The 18,750-nt window shown below is 44.4% G+C and overlaps 1 protein-coding gene and 1 non-coding gene across 4 annotated transcripts; one reads left to right on the forward strand and one right to left on the reverse strand.

Moving 5' to 3' along the window:
- Window positions 1-21: 21 nt before the first annotated feature.
- SDHAF2 (succinate dehydrogenase complex assembly factor 2) lies at window positions 22-16,423 on the forward strand. 3 transcript variants are annotated; one of them, XM_035262897.3, is made up of 4 exons: window positions 22-251; window positions 7,142-7,365; window positions 7,539-7,648; window positions 15,624-16,423. In XM_035262897.3, the coding sequence occupies exons 2-4, from the start codon at window positions 7,142-7,144 to the stop codon at window positions 15,752-15,754; spliced, it is 465 nt and encodes a 154-aa protein (XP_035118788.1). In that variant the 5' UTR covers window positions 22-251; the 3' UTR covers window positions 15,755-16,423. The 3 variants fall into 3 exon arrangements, with proteins under 3 accessions (XP_035118788.1, XP_002755456.1, XP_009006546.1); XM_002755410.7 differs by having other exon boundaries at window positions 22-98; XM_009008298.5 differs by having other exon boundaries at window positions 36-268.
- LOC118145853 (U4 spliceosomal RNA) lies at window positions 4,726-4,866 on the reverse strand. Its single transcript, XR_004731349.1, has one exon. It is a non-coding gene; the product is annotated as a U4 spliceosomal RNA (small nuclear RNA).
- Window positions 16,424-18,750: the final 2,327 nt, after the last annotated feature.

The following is an 18,750-nucleotide window of genomic DNA, read 5'->3' on the forward strand; positions in this document are numbered from 1 at the left end:
GCTGTTCGGCTGGGAGTTCCCGGAAGTGTTCGAGCAGCCGGTTTCCGATGCTGGTGGGGAAAATGGCTGTGGCTACCGTGTTCTCTACTTCGACGCGGGTGAGGGGAAAGTTCTAGCGTCCGAGGCGGGCGGCAGCGGGGACTGCGCTTTGTCTTCCTCTGTGGTCTCTACTGTGGGAAGCGTCCAACTGCCCGATAGCCCAGGGCAAGGACAGGCCCAGATTGAGGCCATCCTGCAGCTCAGGAAAAAAGGTCACTTCCATTCTTTGGTGAGCCTACTGTATGCGGGTCTGGTAATATCTGGTTAAACCATCAGTCATCTTCCAAGACCCAATTCACCTCTCACCTACGTCCCAGGCGGGGTTAGCCGAACTCCTCTGGGCGCCTCTTCTCCCCGGTCTTTAGTCTTTAATGCCTTTCATGGTTTCACGTAATATCTTGAGCTCTTTCTGTTTTGTTTATAACTGACACATAATTGTACATGTTTGCGGGGAGTACAGTATAGTATTTTAATACGTATGTTCCTTGTATAATGATCAGATCAGGGTAGTTAGCATGTCCAATGTCTGTCACCTCAAACCTTTATCATTTCTTTGTGGTGATAACTTTCAAGATCTTTCTCTAGCCACCTTGACCTATACAGAACAATGTTATTAGTGTAGTCACTCTAGTCACTCTACTGTGTAATAGAACACTAGAATTTATTGTTTTTTTTTTTTTTTGAGACGGAGTGTCTCCCTGTCACCTAGGCTGGAGTGCAGTGGCGCGATCTCGGCTCACTGCAACCTTTGCCTCCCAGGTGCAAGCAATTCTCCTGTTTCAGCCTCCCAAGTAGCTGGGACTACAGGTGCGTGCCACCACGCTTGGCTAATTTTTGTATTTTCAGTAGAGACAGGGTTTCACCATATTGGCGAGGCTGGTCTCGAACTCCTGATCTCGTGATCTGCCTGCTTCTGCCTCCCCAAGTGCTGGGATTACAGGAGTGAGCCACTGTGCCCGGCCTAGAACTTATTCTGTTTTTTCCCCTAGCCTTCTGTTGTAAAATAACTAACTTTGCTTCTGTCTTCCTCTCCTAACTCCATCCTTATCTTTATTCTTTTTTTTTTTCCTAGAGAACCAGGAACTCGATCTTTATTCTTTTTTGATGTAGGTGTTTACACTGTAAACTTCCTTCTTAGTACTGCTTTTGTTGCATCTCCTAATTTTGTATATGTTGGGTTTTAGTTTGTCTCAGGATATTTTCTTTTTGTTTGTTTTTTGTTGTTTTTCTTTTTTGTAGAGACAGGGTCTCACTATGTTGCCTAGGCTGTTCTTGAACTCCTGGCCTGAAGTGATCCTCCCACCTCAGCTTCCCAAAAGGTGCTGGGATTACTGGCATGAGCCACCATTCCTGGCGTGTCTCAAGATATTTTCTAATTTTCCCTTTGATGTCTTTTTTGACTCATTGATTGTTCAAGAGTGTGTTGTTTAATTTCCAAATATTTGTGGATTTTCCAGCTTTTCTTCTATTGATCAGGTTTTAATAAAATATGTCTCTTGTACAGCATATAGTTGAATTTAAAAAGAAAAAATTCAGTCAGTCTCTTCATGTCTTTTGATTGGGGAGTTTAATCCATTTATACTTAAAGTAAATAGTGGCTGAGGTGGGTGGTTCATGTGAGTCCCGGAGATTGAGACCAGCCTGGGCAACATGGCAAAACCCCTTCTCTACTAAAAAAACTTAGCCTGGTGTGGTAGTGCACACCTGTAGTCCCAGCTACTTGGGAGGCTGAGGTGGGAAGATCACCTGAGCCTGTGAAGTTAAGGCTGCAGTGTGCCTTGATTTTGCCACTGCACTCCAGTCTGCACATCAGGAGTGAGACCTGGTCTCAAAAAATAAAATAGGGAAGTACAGTCATTCCTTTGTTTGTATCCATGGGATGACTGACGTAGGACCTGCTGTGGATATCAAAATCTGTAGATGCTCAATCTCTTACATAAAACGCATAATATTTGCATATAACCTACACACATCCTTCCATGTACTTTAAATCATTTTTAGATTACTTATAATACCTAATACAATGTCAAGGCTATGTAAATAGTTGTTGTACTATATCTTAATTGTTGTATTATTTGTTTGTTTTTGTTCTTTTTTGAGACCGAGTCTTGCTCTGTCACCCAGGCTGGAATGCAGTGTTGTTATCTTGGCTCACTGCAACCTCTGTCTCCTGGGTTCAAGCAATTCTCCTGCCTCAGCCTTCCGAATAGCTGGGATTACAGTTGTGTGCCACCACACCTGGCTAATTTTTGTATTTGTAGTAGAGATAGGGTTTCACCATCTTGGCCAGGGTGGTCTCGAGCACCTGACCTCGTGATCCGCCTGCCTCAGCCTCTCAAAGTGCTGGGATTAACAAGCGTGAGCCATTGTACCAGGCCCATGAGCTTTATATTTTCAAATGATTTTCTTCTGCTGTCTAGCATCTTTTCTACTTGAAGGACTCTTTTTAGCACTTCTTGTGAGGCAGGTCTAGCGGTGATGAACTCCGTACCTTTTTTCTGGTAAAATCTTTATTTCTCCTACATTTTTAAAGCACAGCTCTGCCACATTCAGTATATTTGGTTGGCATTTTTTTTCTTTCAGCATCTTGAATTATATTATCCCACTCTTAGCCAGCAAAGTTTCTGTTGAGAAATCTGATAGTCTTTTGGAGGCTGCCTCATATGCAATGAGTTGCTTTTTCTCTTGCTGCTTCCAAAATTTTGTCTTTGTTTAGTGTCTTGGAAACCTTTATTCTTAGAGTTTTGGGGTTTTGTTGTTTGTTGTTGTTTTTGTTGCTCTATCTAGGCTGCATTTTTTGTTTGTTTGTTTGTTTGAGATGGAGTCTCAGTCTGTTGCCCTGACTGGAGTGCCGTTGCCCGATCTCAGCTCATTGCAGACTCTGTCTACCGGATTCAAGTGAGTCTCGCCTCAGCTTCCTGAGTAGCTGGGACTACAGGATACCATGCCCGGCTAATCTTAGTATATTTAGTAGAGACAGGGTTTCACTATGTTGGCCGGGCTGGCCTTGGCCTCAGGTGATCTGCCCGCTTAGGTCTCCCAAAGTGCTGGGATTACAGGCCTCACTGGCTTTTTTTTTTTTTTTTTTTTTATAATTATAGAGCTATTCATGGCTAAGACAAGTACATTCTTTTTTTAATTTTTTTTTTTTTTTTTGCCAATCAGTTTGCGCTTATAAGGTTGCTCAGGTTAGCCTTGAACTCATGACCTTGCCTTCGCAAGCGCCACAACCTCTGGCCGGAGCCACTTTAGACCCCGACAAGTACATTCTAATACAAATTTCCAGTGACAATTTCTTTAACGCATCTCATACCGGTATCACACAATTCCCTGGAGCTATGTGACACCCATTATTGTTTCTTTTATGGAATGCTTCCTTGATACTAACAGAAAAAATGGGTGAAATTTGGCTAAAATGTTAAGAGATCCTAATTATTAGAACAGTTTCCTTGTACTGATAATGATAGTCTTCCCCATCTGCGTTCATTTCTGTAGAAATTAGTCAACCATGTTATTTTATTACAGAAAGTAGGAATCCCTGCTTTCAGTCTGCATCAGAATCTCTTCGAGGGTTGTTAAAAATGCATTTGCCAGGGCGCAATCCTAGAGATTCCGATCCGGAATGTTTATGGTGGAGCTTGGGAGTCTGAATTTTCATTGCATGCTGGATTAGTTTACTAGGGCAGCTATAAACTGTGTGGTGTCAACAACAGAAATTCGTTTTCTCATAGTCCTGGAGGCTAGAAGTTCAAGAGCAAGGTGCTGGCAGGTTTGGTTTCTTTCGAGGCCTCACTCCTTGGCTTGCAGATGTCCACCTTTTCACTGTGTCCTCACATTTCTCTGTGCATGCACATCCCTGGTGACTCTTTTCTGACTTTTTAAAGAGATAGGGTCTTGCTTTGTTGCTTAGGCTGTACTTTAACTCTTGGGTTCAAGCAATCTTCCCACTTCGGCCTCCCAAGTAGCTGGGACTACATGCACATGCCTGGGACTACAGGCCCAGCTTTTTCTGACTTTTGACAGTTTGATTAAAATACGTCTGAATGTAGACTTCTTTGGGCTCACGCTAATTGAGATCTGTTGGGCTTGAATCTGGATGTCTACTTCTTTCTCCGACTTTGGGGGTTTCAGCCATTATGTCATTTTTTTGAGACAGAGTCTCACTCTGTTGCCAAGGCAGGAGTGCAATGGCACAATCTCAGCTCACTACAACCTCTGCCTCCTGGGTTCAAGCAATTCTCCCACCTCAGCCTCCCCAGTAGCTGGGATTACAGGCATGTGCCATCACACCTGGCTACTTTTTGTATTTTTAGTAGAGACAGGGTTTTTCCATTGTGGCCAGGCTGGTCTTGAACTCCTAACTCAGGTGATCTACCCACCTCAGCCTCCCAGAGTGCTGGGATTATAGGCATGAGCCACTGAGCCTGGCCAATTATATCTTCTAATAAGCTTTCTCCCCCTGTCTTTCTCCTATGGGACTCTCATAATACCTATATTGATCTCCTTGATGGAGTTCCATAAGTCCCTAAGACGTTATTCATTCTTTTCCATTTTTTTAAAAATCCTGACTAATTTCATATGACCTGTCTTTGAGTTTGCTGACTCTTTCTGCTGCTTGATCAGGTCTACTATGGATCTCTAGTGAATTTATGTATTTTAATTTTTATTTATTTCTTTTTAATTCAGTCTCCGTAGAGACTGTCAAAAATTGCCAATGCCGACTATATTTCAAGTCGTCATGGCGGGGTATTGGGAAAAGTTTTCAATTAGCAGTAATCGCACCTCAGATAAAGCTCATTGGCTATGATACTGCCACTGCGCAAAGCTTATTATTTTTATTTTTTAGAGATGGGGTCTCACTATGTTGCCCAGGCTGGTTCTCCAACTCCTGAGCTCAAGTGATCTTCCAGCCTCAGCCTCCCAGAGTGCTGGGATTACCTACGTGAGCCTCCATGCCTGGCTTTCTCTAGTGATTTTTTCAATTCATTTACTGTACTCTTCAGTTCCAAAATTTTCATCTGGTTATTTTTTAATGTTTTCTGCCTTTATATTGATAGTCTCATTTGTTCAAGCATCACTTTCCCAAGCTCATTGAACATCTTTATTATGGCTGGTTTGAATTCTTTATCAGGTGATTTATATACTTCTGTTTCTTTAAGGTTAGTTTCTGGAGATTTATTTCGTTTCTTTAATTGGGCCATGTTTCCCTGTTTATTCATGTACTTGGTAACTTGTACCAGTGATTTCTGCATTTGAAAAATCTTCTGTCTCTCCCAGTTTTTATGGTCTATCTTTGTACTTTGTGATTGGCCTTCACCAGTCAGCATGGATAGAGATTCTGAGGGCCTCTCAGTCCTTTCCTGAGGATATGTCTTTTCTGGATTTGTGGGTGTGAATTCCCAATTAGAGGGATTTGCTTGTGGTTTCCTTTTTCAGGAGCTCATAATCTCTTGCTCCCTCTAGTGTCTGCCTATGATACTGCAGTTTTTCTGGAGCTGCTGCAAGTCTCCCAGATATCTTATTCAGTGGCCCCCAGACTTTTACCAGAGTATGCCATGTCCCATCAGTATCCCAAGCTAGGCAAGAGTCCCTCAGGTAGCTCCCCCAGAAGACAGAATGTTAGATGCACACTCCACCCCCCCCACAAACGCTGGGAGAGGCCACTGGACTGTATTGACCTTTCTCTACTGTTTCAGGGATCCTTTGGATCAGCAGCAAGCCACCCAGCTGTTTTGTTCTAAATGTTCCCCAGGCATCCAGAGTATGCTATATCTTATCAAGTGCTTAGAGACAGAAACCAGTCCCCCACAGAGCCCCTGAAAAGTTAGAATGTTGGATGTACATTGCACCTCTTTCCCTCCCTAGGGAGAAGCTGGGAGGTGGGAGTTTGCTCCTGGTTGTTCTGCCCTGAGCCAAGGATGAGTGATGAGTGAGTGCCTGCTTGCCAGTCTAAACTGTCACCTTTGTTATCCGTGGTCCTCAACCTGCTGCCCTTTTCTGTCAGTACTTAAATTCAAACAAAACCAAAACCTGATCCCCTCAAAAGTCCAAACTATACTTTTCAGTCTTCTCTTTCTGTCTCAGGTAGAACCTAGGAGCTGGGGATTATCTCATGATCATGATTGGGCAGGGAGGGGAGAGACTATGTCAAATGAGTGCTACAAATTTTTCTGCTGGGTTTGATGCAGCTGGTTTTGTCCTCACCTGGGGTATAGGAGCCTCTTATTGGTTTCTGGATTTCTCACAGGGAATTGGTTTGTTGCTGTTGGTTCAGTGTCTCCAGGGAGGAGGATCTGGGGCTTCCTAGTCCATCATCTTTACCTCTTGCTGAGGTCACCACCTGCACACCATGTCTTGATAGTTTATCCCCTTCTCTGGATTGGGTGCCTCTGAAGGATTAGGGGTCATGCTGTCTCTGTGTGCTCAGGATTTGACACAGGTGAATGACTAGATTATAAACCATACTGTAAGAATTGTAAGAGGGTGCAAAGGAAGGAAATATTATTTCTGCTGGGATAGTTTCTGGAAAGGCCCTAGTTAAGGACACGTTTCTAGTCAGGACTGGGTTTTAATTCTGATTGCTGTTACTGTTTGGGCTTTTGGGGTGAGTTAGTGAACCTCCCTGAGCCTCTGTTTCCTTGGCTGTAAAGTGGGGACAATATCAGCATAACTTCTTTTCTTTTTGGGGGCGGGACAGGTCTTACTCTGTTGCCCAGCTGGAATGCAGTGGTACCATCACAGCTCACTACAGCTTCGACCTTCCTGGGCTCAGGTGATCTTCCCACTTCAGCCTCCTGAGTAGCTGGGACTACAGGCACCATTGTGGGACTACTCCACAATGCCTGGCTAATTTTTGTATATTTTATAGAGATAGGGTCTCGCTACGTTGCCCAGGCTGGTCTCGAACTCCTGACCTCAAGTGATCCTCCTGCCTCAGCCTCCTAAAGTGCTGGGATTACAGGTGTGAGCCAGCATGCCTGGCCAGCAGCATAATTTCCTAATGACTAAACGTGATTGAATGTATTTGGCACCCAGTATGCATTAAGTAAATGATACTGTTGATAGTCATCATTACTATAAAGATGTTTGTGGTTTGTTTCAGATGCTTGTCCTGTCAAGGCACAGTCTGTTGTCTCCTTTGCTCAGTGGGACATCATTCAAACGCTTCTACAGAGGTGACAGCCCAACAGATTCCCAAAAGGACATGATTGAAATCCCTTTGCCCCCATGGCAGGAGAGAACTGATGAATCCATAGAAATCAAAAGAGCCCGCCTGCTCTATGAGAGCAGAAAGAGGGGAATGTTGGAAAACTGCATTCTCCTTAGGTATGGGACTAGGAGTTTTTTGTTTTTTTGTTTTTTGTTTTTAAATTCAGGCAGCCTCCTGAGCCAGAACAGGTTCAGAGAGACTCCCAGGAATAGGAGTCTTGGTGTCACTTTTCTTTGATTAGACACAGCCTTTTCAACCTCTTTTTCTTTTTTTTCTTTCTTGTTTTTAGTCTTTTTGCTAAAGAACATCTGCAGCACATGACGGAGAAGCAGCTGAACCTCTATGACCGCCTAATTAATGAGCCTAGTAATGACTGGGATATTTACTACTGGGCTACAGGTACTGGGCATGATAAGCAGCATAATGTGAAAATAGTTTAGGCTGATTTGAGTCTAGAATTGTATCCTAGATAATTTTTTCTTTTTCTTTTTTTTGCAATAGAGTTTCGCTCTTGTTGGTCAGGCTGGAGTGCAATGGCGCGATCTTGGCTCACCGCGATCTTTGCCCCCTGGCTTCAAGCAATTCTCCTGCCTCAGCCTCCCAAGTAGCTGGGATTACAGGCATGTGCCACCATACCTGGCTAATTTTGTGTTTTTAGTAGAGACAGGGTTTCTCCATCTTGGTCAGGCTGGTCTCGAACTCCCGACCTCAGGCAATCTACCCACCTCAGCCTCCCAAAGTGTTGGGATTACAGGCATAAGCCACCGCTCCCAGCTTGTAATTTTTTTCCTTGTATTCATAAAGTAAACACTCAATCCACTGTTCAAATTTTTGTTAAGTGTACAAAATTTGTTTTATCAGTTAAGGTTTTTTATCTGCAAGACAGAGTAGAAACTTGCCTAACTTAAGCAAAAAGGAATTTAGTGGAAGGGTATATGAAGCTCACAGTATCAAAGGTTGAAGAAGAACCAGGCTGGGAATGGAGTGGAACCAGACAACTAAGTCTGCATAGCCAGAGCTCCTCAGTAGTTTCATTCTGGCCAAGCGTGGTGGCTCGGCTCATGCCTATAATCTGAGCACTTTGGGAGTCTGAGGTGGATGGATCACTTGAGGTTAGAAGCTTGAGACCAGCCTGGCCAACACAGTGAAACCCTATCTCTACAAAAAGAAAAACTAGCCAGGCATGGTGGCAAGCACCTGCAGTCCCAGCTACTCAGGAGGCTAAGGCAGGAGAATTGCTTGAGACTGGGAGAGAGATTGCAATAAGCTGAGATTGCACTACTGCACTCCAGCCTGGGCAACAGAGTAAGACTACGTTTCAAAAAAAAAATTCACTGGGGCACTGCCTTTATGAAGAATGATTTCTAACTATGTATAGTTAGGATTCACTTTGGCTATGAGTACAAATCCAAAACAATAATGGCTTAAACAAGGTAGAACTATCTCTCTCGTGATAGAAGTCCAGAGGAAGGCATACTCCAGAGCTCATAGAGAGGCTTCAGAAAGTCACGTCCGGATTCCTCCTGACTTGCTGCTCTTTTACCCCAGCATGGTTATCCACTCCATGGTCCAGGATAGCTGCTGGGGCTGCCCTGTTCACACTTCACCCAGGAAAAACGTGTGTGGAAGTGTATACTCCTTCTTTGTAGATCTCTCTCAGGAATTATGTATCATTCTTCCAGTTATTTTTCTGCTGGCCACAGCTTAGTTACATGGCTACATTTAGCCATAAGGAAAATAATATAGTCCATTCTATCTGCCCAGCTTTCTTGGAGATTCTGTTATCAACGAAAATTGGATACTAAGGGATGTGTCATTCCTTTCTGCCACATTCTAGGTCTCCTCTTTTTATGTCTCCCTTTGTACTTATATCAGAAAGGAGCAGCCATTGTCTGTGGGTTCCAGGTATGAAGAGAGAAGACAGTGTCTGGAGGCTTATACAATCACTGGAAAGCTGACAAAGTCCAAATAGTTACTTTCCAACCCTTTACAGAACAAGTTTGCCCCAACTTAGCATAATGCATTTGAGATTCATATCCCTGTTGTTGCTTGTATCAACAGTTCATTCTTTTGTGGTGTTGAGTAATATTCCATCATGTAAGTGTACCACAGTCTGTTCATCTGTTGACCAATTGAGGGATATTATGATTGTTTCCTGGTTTAGGTTATTATGAGTACAGCCCCTGTAAACATTTGCATACAGAATTTGTGAACATAGGTTTTAATTTTTCTTCAGTGAATCCTCAGGAGAAGGATTTGCTAGGTCACATGGTAAGTGTATATGTTTAACGTTATAATAATGCTGAGCGTGGTAGCCCATGCCTATGATCTCAGCACTTTGGGAGACTGAGACAGGTGGATCACTTGCGGCCAGGAGTTCAAGACCAGCCTGGTCAGCATGGCAAAACCTCGTCTCTACTAAAAATACAAAAATTAGCTAGATGTAGTGGTGTGCCCAGCTACTTTGGAGGCTAAGGGAAGAGAATCGCTTGAATCCAGGAGGTGGAGGTTGCAATGAGCCAAGATCACGCTGCTGCACTCCAGCCTGAGCAACAGAGTGAGACTTTCTCAAAAAAACAAATATGGCCAGGTGTGGTGGCTGATGCCTGTAATCCCAGCACTTTGGGAGGCCGAGGCAGGTGGACCACGAGGTCAGGAGATCAAGACCATCCTGCCTAACATGGTGAAACCTTGTACTAAAAATACAAAAAATTAGCTGAGCATGGTGGTGGGCGCCTATAGTCCCAGCTACTCAGGAGGCTGAGGCAGGAGAGTCGCTTGAACCTGGGAGGCAGAGGTTGCAGTGAGCCAAGATTGTGCCACCACACTCCAGCCTAGGCAGTAGAACGAGACTCCATCTCAAAATAATAGTAATAATAAAATTTTAAAAATAAATAAATAGAACTTGTAATGAGGTTTTCCTGTAATAGGTAACTATAGAAAGTTTTTTTCTATAATGGAAATATAGATAGTAAATACAGATAGTGAATATTTTAGGCTTTGTAGGCCATACAGTCTCTCTTATAACCACTCACCTCTGCCTTTGTAGCATGAGAGCAGCCAAAGGCAACAGACAGACAAATGAGTGTGATTGTGTTCTAATAAAACCTTATTTGTGGACACTGAAATTTGAATCTCATATTGTTTTCACCGGTCACAAAATATACTTTTGATTCTTTTCTCCCTCAACCATTAAAAAAATCATTCTTGACTAGATGCAGTGGCTCACACCTGTAATTCCAGCACTTTGGGAGGCTAGGCGGAGGATCTCTTGAGGCCAAGAGTTTGGGACCAGCCTGGACAATGTAGACCCCCTGTCTCCAAAAATGAAAATAAATTAGCCGGGCTTGGTGGTGCACACTGTATTCCCAGCTATGTGGAGGATCACTTGAGCCCAGGAGTTCAGAGACTGCAGTGAGCTATGATCACGCCACTGCCTTCCAGCCTGGGCAAGAGTGAGACCCCATCTCTAAAAATCATTCTTAGCTCACAGGGCAAAACTTACAGGGACAAATCAGTGATTGCCAGGGAGCTGAACGTGAAGGGAGGGGTTGGTGTTCCACATCTTTGACAGCACTTTGTATTGTCAGGGTTTTTTGTTTCTAGCCATTCCAAGAAGTATATATTGGTACATCACTATCGTTTTAATCGGCATGTCCCTAATGACTAATAATATTGAAGGTCTTTTCAAGGGCTTATCAGCCCATTATGTCTATTTGGTGATGTGTCTCTTTAAATTCCTCTCCCACCCCCACCTCTCTTTTTAAATTTTGAGACAGGATCTCACTCTGTCACCGAGGCAGGAGTGCAGTGGTGCAATCATGGCTCAATGCAGGCTCCACCTCCTGGGCTCAAGTAATCCTTCCACCTCAGCCTCCAGAGTAGCGGGGACTACAGGCCTGTGCCACCATGCCCAGCTAATTTTTTTTTTTTTTTGTACTTTTTTGTGGAAATGAGGTTTTGCCATGTTGCCCAGGCTGGTCTCAAACTCCTGAGCTCAAGTGATCCACCTGCCTCAGCCTCCCAAAGTGCTGGGATTACAGGTGTGAGCCATCATGTCTGGCTAGAGTTTCCATTTTGAATGATATTTTCACTGGATATGGAATTCGAGGGTCAGGATGCTTTTTCTTCCTTTAAGTGGACATACTTCTCCCGCCAGCTCTTAGTGTATGAGATCGGGTAGTCAGCAGTTCTGCCGGGTCTGGGCTTTGGTTTCGCCGTGATACCTTCAGTGCGTTACCAGCTTCATATTTCCTTTCGTGTTACTATGTGCTGTTTTCTGATTTCCATAGTTTGTGACAAGAGGTCTGCAGTATCTTTGTTCCTCTCTATGTATCTTCTCTTTTGGAGTCTTTTCAATATTTTGTCTGGTTTCTAGCTGTTTGAGTGTGCTGTGTCTAGGTATTTGATATTTATCGTGTGTTTGGGTTCTCTGGGCGTTAGAGATCTCTGTTTCCATGTTTTATTGTTGAAAAATTCTCAGCCGTTAATCCCTTCAGATTTCTTCTGCTTTGTTTTCTCCTCCTTTTCCTTCTAGGATTCTAGTTATACTTAGTTAAATGGTTTAATATTGTCCAAAAGCTTTTGTGGGGGTTTTTGTTTGTTTTATTTTTGAGACAGTCTTGCTATGTCACCCAGGCTGGAGTGCAGTGGCGTGATCTTGGCTCACTGCAACCTCTGTCTCTTGGGTTCAAGCAATTCTTGTACCTCAGCCTCCCAAGCAGCTGGGACCACAGGCATGTGCCACCATGCCTCGCTAATGTTTTTATATTTTAGTAGAGACAGGGTTTCACCATGTTGGCCAGGCTGGTCTCGAACTCCTGGCCTCAAGTGATACACCCGCCTCAGCCCCTTAAAGTTGTGGGATTACAGGCGAAAAAACACCACGCCCGGTCTGTCCCAACAGCTTTTGGATTCTCTGTTTTGTGTGTTTTACTTTTTTCTCTTTGTGTATCAGTTTGGGTAATTAGATAATGTCTATTGACCTCTCTTCCACTAATTCTTTCCTTGATTATGTCAGATCTCATGATGAGCCTGTTGAAATCATTCTGCGTATCTGCTACTGTATTTATTTTTAGCTTTTCCATCTGACTTTTGGAGTTTCCAACTCTCTGCTGGAATTCCTCATCTGTTCATACATTTTGTCTGCTTTTTCCACTGATGCCTTTAATATTAGTCATAGTCATTTTCTATTCCCTGTCTCATAGTTCTAACATCTGGGTCATCCCTCAATCTGTTTCTGTTGATTTCTTTTTTTTTTTTTTTTTTTTTTTTTTTTGAGACGGAGTTTTGCTCTTACTACCCAGACTAGAATGCAGTGGTGCGATCTTGGGTCACTGCACTGGGTTCAAGCAATTCTCCTGCCTCAGCCTCCCGAGTAGCTGGGATTACAGGCTGCGCCACCACGCCCAGCTGAATTTTGTATTTTTAGTAGAGACGGGGTTTCATCATGTTGACCAGGATGGTCTTGATCTCTTGACCTTGTGATCCACCCGCCTCAGCCTCCCGAAGTGCTGGGATTATAGGCGTGAGCCACTGCGCCCAGCTGTTTCTGTTGATTTCTTTGTCCCTTGATAGTGTGGTGTGTTTTCCTCTTTCGCGTGTATGCCTCTCATAATTTTCTATTGAATATTAGACATCGGGATAAGACAGTAAAGACTGAGGTTTGTATTGATGCTTACAATCGGGGATGCTTCTGCTGCTGTACTGTAGTGTGGGGATGAAGCCAGTGAGCTGGGAGGTAAGCTCAGCTTGGGTTTGGTTTTTGCTTTGGTTGCTTTCATTGCATCACCAGTCTCGAGTGTTAACCTATGCTTAGGGTGGAAGCTGTTTCAGAGGTTTCTTAAGAGAGCTCTTGTTGTACCTTCGGCTCTCAGCCTTCCCCGATTTCTGTGTCTCAGAGGGAATCTTTGTGTTCTTGCTTTCCCCCAGTGCAGTAGTAGCCTTCCTGTTGCTTTCCACTTGGTGCTTGTTAGTTAAGGGGAGGAGAGATTGGAGGGCACTCTGTTATCCTGGTCTAGCCTTAGTCCCAGGTAGCCCCTTTGGTCCTGGGTCTTGGAGCTGGGATTTCTCAGTGATAGTACCTCTCCCGTAGGGGTAGAGGAAAAGAGTCCAGCCTGGGCTTTATGCTTTTTTTTTTTTTTCCTGAGACAGGGTCTCGTTCTGTTGCCCAAGCTGGAGTGTAGTGGAGCAATCTTAGCTCACTGCATCTTTGAATTTGTCTCAAGCCATCCTCTTGTTTCAGCCTCCCAAGTAGGTAGGACGACAGGTGCATGCCACCATGCCCAGCTGTTTTGTTCGTTTTGTAGAAATGGGGTCCCAGCTGGTTTCAAACTCCTGGTCTCAAGCAGTTCTGCCTTGGGCTCCCAAAGCACTAGGATATGCATTTTTTTTTTGGCCACATTGGCTCTTCCCCTCCTCCTGGCTTTCATCATTGAGGGAGGCTCTTTCCGGCCTCCTGCTTTCTACCCAGTCTTTGTCAGGAGCACACCTTTGTGAGAAGAACCTGTGAGTGGGTGTATATTCCATTTGTGTCTGTGATTTAATTTTAAATTTTATTTATTTATTTTTTGAGACAGTTTCGCTCTTGTAGCCCAGGCTGGAGTGCAGTGGCACAATCTTGGCTCACTGCAACCTCTACCTCCCAGGTTCAAGCAATTCTCCTGCCTCAGCCTCCCGAGTAGCTAGGATCACAGGTGCCTTCCACCATATCCAGCTAATTTTTTGTATTTTTGGTAGAGATGGGGTTTCACTGTGTTGGTCAGGCTGGACTTGAACTCCTGACCTCAGGTGATCCACCTGCCTTGGCCTTCCAAATTGCTGGGATTATAGGCGTGAGCCACTGTGCCCAGCGTGTCTGTGGTTTTATACACTCATGCTAGCCCACGTGTTTGACGGTTCATCACAAATTGAGTGGTGCAGACCTGCATTCCCAGCTGCCCTGGAGGCTGAGGCAGCAGGATCGCTGGAACCCAGGAGCTCTGGACTGCAGTGCATTATTCCAGTCAGTTGTCTGCTGTAAGCTCAGCATCAATATGTTGACCTCCCAGAATCAGGAGACCACTAGATTCCCTCAGGAGGGGTGAACCAGCCTCCGTTGGAAATGAACAGGTCAAAATTCCTGTGCTGATCAGTAGTGGAACAGCATCTGTGAGTAGCCACTGCAGTCCACCCTGGGCAACATAAGGCTAACCCTGTCTGTATTGATTTAAAAAATTTTTTAGCTGAATTCCTTTTAGCAGTTTGTATGATGTCCAGTGTCTCTTCTTCCTCTGCCTGCCACAGGTGAGCAAGTGCATGGCTCTAGTTTCTCTTTTGAAGGGCCTCTTTTTCCTTAGGTTTTATCTGTTGGGTTGCCCTGTGACCTCAGCTCTCTGATATCTTTGAGAAAAGTCATGATATTTGTAATTTATCTGGCTTTTTCTTGTTACAGTGAGTGTGATATTATTTCCAACTTTCTACATGCTTGTGGGAAGCCAAAACCTCTTTGATCTTATTTTGACTGTCATATGAAAAGAGCACTCACTAGGTGCCAGGCCCTGTGCTGAGTAAGGGAGAATCTGACTTGGTTTTGAGGAATTCTCTCTTCTGGCTTCGTACCTAGTCTTGGTGGAAGAGTAATTCTGGAGCACATTGCCTTGGCTTTGGCAACTGGCATCTTAAATAAGTGTCCCGAGGGTGTTGAGAAAGGTCGGAGGGAGCAGCGCGTGCCAGACCCGCTGCTGTAGACTGAGGCTGGCCTTCTCATTCTTCTGATTCGGTGCCTTTGATGTCCATTCACTTAAATCTGGTTCTCTAGTTTCATGTCAGTTCTGTGTGCCTCTAATATCCTTCTAATACGTTCCTTTTTGCTTAAGTTTACTAGAGTTATTAGTTTCTGTCTCTTAAAACTGAGGACCTCTAACTGATAGACAAAGTAGAGAGAGCTTTTGTTTCAAAAAATGTATACATTAGAAGGGAAAACACAGTGTCTGGGAGACAATGGAATTGCCAAATGTAAAGCAAAATAGTACAGCCAAGATTGTGTGGCCAGGGGTCAGCAAACTTGCTCATAAAGGACCAGGTAGTAAATATTTCACGTGCAGTCATTTGGTCTCTGTTGCAAGTACCCAGTTCTGCTGTCGTAACACAAAAGCATCATGGATAATATGTAAACCATTGGGAGCAGATGTTGTAATGAAACGACTTGCAAATGTAGGCTCACACAGTTTGCCACCCCCTGGTATAGGCTAACATCGTGTATATTTAGAAGAAGGGTGGAAACAGTCTATATATCCATCTGTGGTTCTTGGCCAGTGTTTCAAGTTTTAAGATTCTCATACCTGAGCGTTGACTGACTATGGCATAATTTTTTCTGCCCACTCTTCTCTTGCAGAAGCTAAACCAGCCCCAGAAATATTTGAAAATGAAGTCATGGCACTGCTGAGAGACTTTGCTAAAAACAAAAACAAAGAGCAGAGGCTGCGTGCCCCAGATCTTGAATACCTCTTTGAAAAGCCACGTTGAGCTGTGCCCCACGGCCTGGCAAAGGAGTTCAGTCTGCGGACGGGAACTGCTTATGATGGACCTTAGCCCTGGCTTCCGGCTTTTCCTTAGATGCCCAACTGCCCCACCCAAGACCATCAGTCCTTCCTCAACTGATGGACACAACCCTCTCCTAGGACATACATGTAAATGTGCAGTGTGACTCATTCTCATACTTTTTTTTCAGTTCTGAGCCTCAAAAGTGATTCTTAAGCAGTGCTGGCATGCAGGCCTGCCGGCTTTGTCTGGCCGCTGTCTCTAGAGGCGAGTCTGCCACGAGAGGGCACTGCAGACGAAGCAATTGTGCTTGCGCATTGCCTCAGCCCAAGTGTACTCAAAAGAGGCAGCCAGCTGTGCGAGCTGTAAGGCAAGCCACCCTCCCTCCCCGCAGCCCCCTGCCCGCAGTGGCCCAGGGCTTCGTTGAAGTGGAACTCCCCCGCTTCCAACCTGGTATGGCTCCTTCTGCAAGGGAAGCTGATCCCAGGCTCCTGAGCTGAATCCTTCAAAGGCACAGCAGGCAGAATGAGGGCCATGGGCAGGAATGGCGTGGGCATGCAGCTTAAGAGCCAACATCTTCATCATTGGGTTTTCTTTAAAATGTGCACTTTGTAAATTGAAAGAGAATTATTAAAGAATACCGAAAAAAGGAAATTTACAATTCCCCAGCCCTCACAATTATTTTGTCTTTTCTCATATAACCCATAGTCATATGTTTATAGAGTTTTACAAGTTCACAATTACAGATTTTATTTTCATGTAGCACTATAGAAAACTTCTCCTCATTCCTACAGTCTTTACAATGATTTTAGTTGACTAAATAATAATACATAAATAATACATTAGAATGAATTAGAAGTGTTTTTAGCTCTAGGGCTGTATGAGTTCAGTGTTGCTGGTGGTGCCCTCCCTGGAGGGGTTTTACCCTCAGAGCTGTAATCTAGGCAGAAGAATCGGTCACCCAAACGGGACCAGGTGCATCTAAAGGTGTTGACCAGGAGAAGTTCGGCCGGATTTGATGAGCAGGTGGGTGGTGACTACAGGAGCTGCTCACAGGGAAGATGGACGTACATGTTTCCAGCATTGTTGAGCTCCAGGGTTCCTACAGAGCCACCCCATGGTTCATACCTCCTCTTCAGTATCCCTGGCTAAGGAGGGAAGGGAGGTACCCTGGGATGTACCCAGGAGAGAATGTTAAGCCTTTACTTAATCACAGTAAAGCCTCACAGCACTGCTCCAGACAAGTGGTGTTATGCTTATTTTATAGATAAGAAAGTGGACTTAGAGAGAGTAAGTAATTTGTCCAAGGTCAAGTAGCTATTGAGTCGAAAAAGCAGAATTTAGTATAGCTCAGTCTGCCTCCAAAGCCCCTGAACTTTCTACTACAACACACTGCCTTACTGCAGAAAGTTTATTAGAAGTCTCTATTTGGAAAAGCTGTGGCAAATAAACACGACAGTTGTGAGGCGTGACCTGTATGTTACATGGTGGGTAGGAATCTGCCAGGTGCTTTGCAAAGTGAGTAGATCTGAACTTGGCCACCCAGTGAAGCTCTTGTGAGGAAGCAGTGCAGTGCAGTACACTCGTTACACATTCAAATCCTGGCTCTGCTGCTTACCTGCTGGGTACATGAATTGACCTTAGCCTCAGTTGCCTCATCTGTAAAATGGGGATGATAAGGCTTCCTATCTCAGCCAGTTGATGAAATGAGATGAAACACACAAAGCTCTTACATGGTAACTTATACAGTACGTACTCTGTAGATGTGAATGTCAGCATTTAGTCATAGCCTCAGTCTGAGACTTAAAACCTGTCCCTAATACAAATTGCCTGGCATATCAGTGAGGTCACAATAGCTACATGCAGGGTGTCTCATCTGCAGGTTGGAAAGCTGAGCCTATTAATAGAATCACAGAGTGTCTTACCCCCAGTGAAAACTAGAGAGAAAACAGACCCTGGTGACAAGACCTTTGATGGAAAAAACGCACTCTCCCCTAAGCAAGGAATGGAAGTGAGACTCGCAGAAGCAGGGCAGGCGAGGGAGGAGACGTCACCCTGGGAGCTTGCTAAAGACTCTGGCTATTCTCTTGGGCTGCATTTGATGTACCAGGGGAGAATGTTAAGCAGGCCTGGAGTTTATATATAGACATAGATCTGGACTGTACGAAGTGCACATGAATTGGGCGGTGACTTACCCATTTATCCTTTGCACGTTATGCAACAAACCCGTCACCAAGGATGCAGTTGGAACTTTTCTCTCCCTCGGGTTTGATCCCTTCTTAGCCTGATTTTGTCTTATTTAACACAATATTCGGTTGCTGCCATTTTCACCTGGGAATGGCATGCTTCTAGAGGGATTGTTTTCCTCCCAGGCTGCTGGATTGTGTCATCTTTGAAAATGAAGGATCTTGCTAAGTTCAGCTGCTCAGTGTCAGGCCCAGGGCTGCTATTTAAACAGTTTTTCCCTTTATTAGGCATTAAGTAAAACTAGGCCGGCCACAGTGCATTTTTTAGAAATTAACAAACATGTAGCAAGGGCCAGCAGCCCCCCAAGGATCCATGATTAACAGAAGCTAGACTCATTCCTTTTACTTTGACACATCCCTGCTCACTGACCTCATTCAGAGCCTGCGCGGGGCAGATGAGCGTCTGGCCCTGTCCTGACTGACTCAAGTGGTTTTGTGAGTCCTGCACAGACTCCCCGCGTGACACCTTAAATTGGGTCAGGAAAAGCTGTTCTCTTCCCATTGTTTCCTCTGAATCATTCTAAGTCTTAAACATCCATAAGCCAAACACCTTGCACTAGAGCTGTCTGTGCCTTAGATAGAGTGTGTCTTTTGGGGGTCATTGTAGAAGCACCTCTTACTGGCTTTGAGCATTATCTGGAGGTCATCTGATATGTCTCTTCTGCTCCAGCCAGGGTGGCACCAGCACAGACCTGGTTCATATTTTGAAACATCACCGGGAAAAGATTCTGCAGG

Source organism: Callithrix jacchus, chromosome 10, assembly GCF_049354715.1.
Source record: "Callithrix jacchus isolate 240 chromosome 10, calJac240_pri, whole genome shotgun sequence".
In the NCBI taxonomy this organism is placed as follows: Eukaryota; Metazoa; Chordata; class Mammalia; order Primates; family Cebidae; genus Callithrix; species Callithrix jacchus.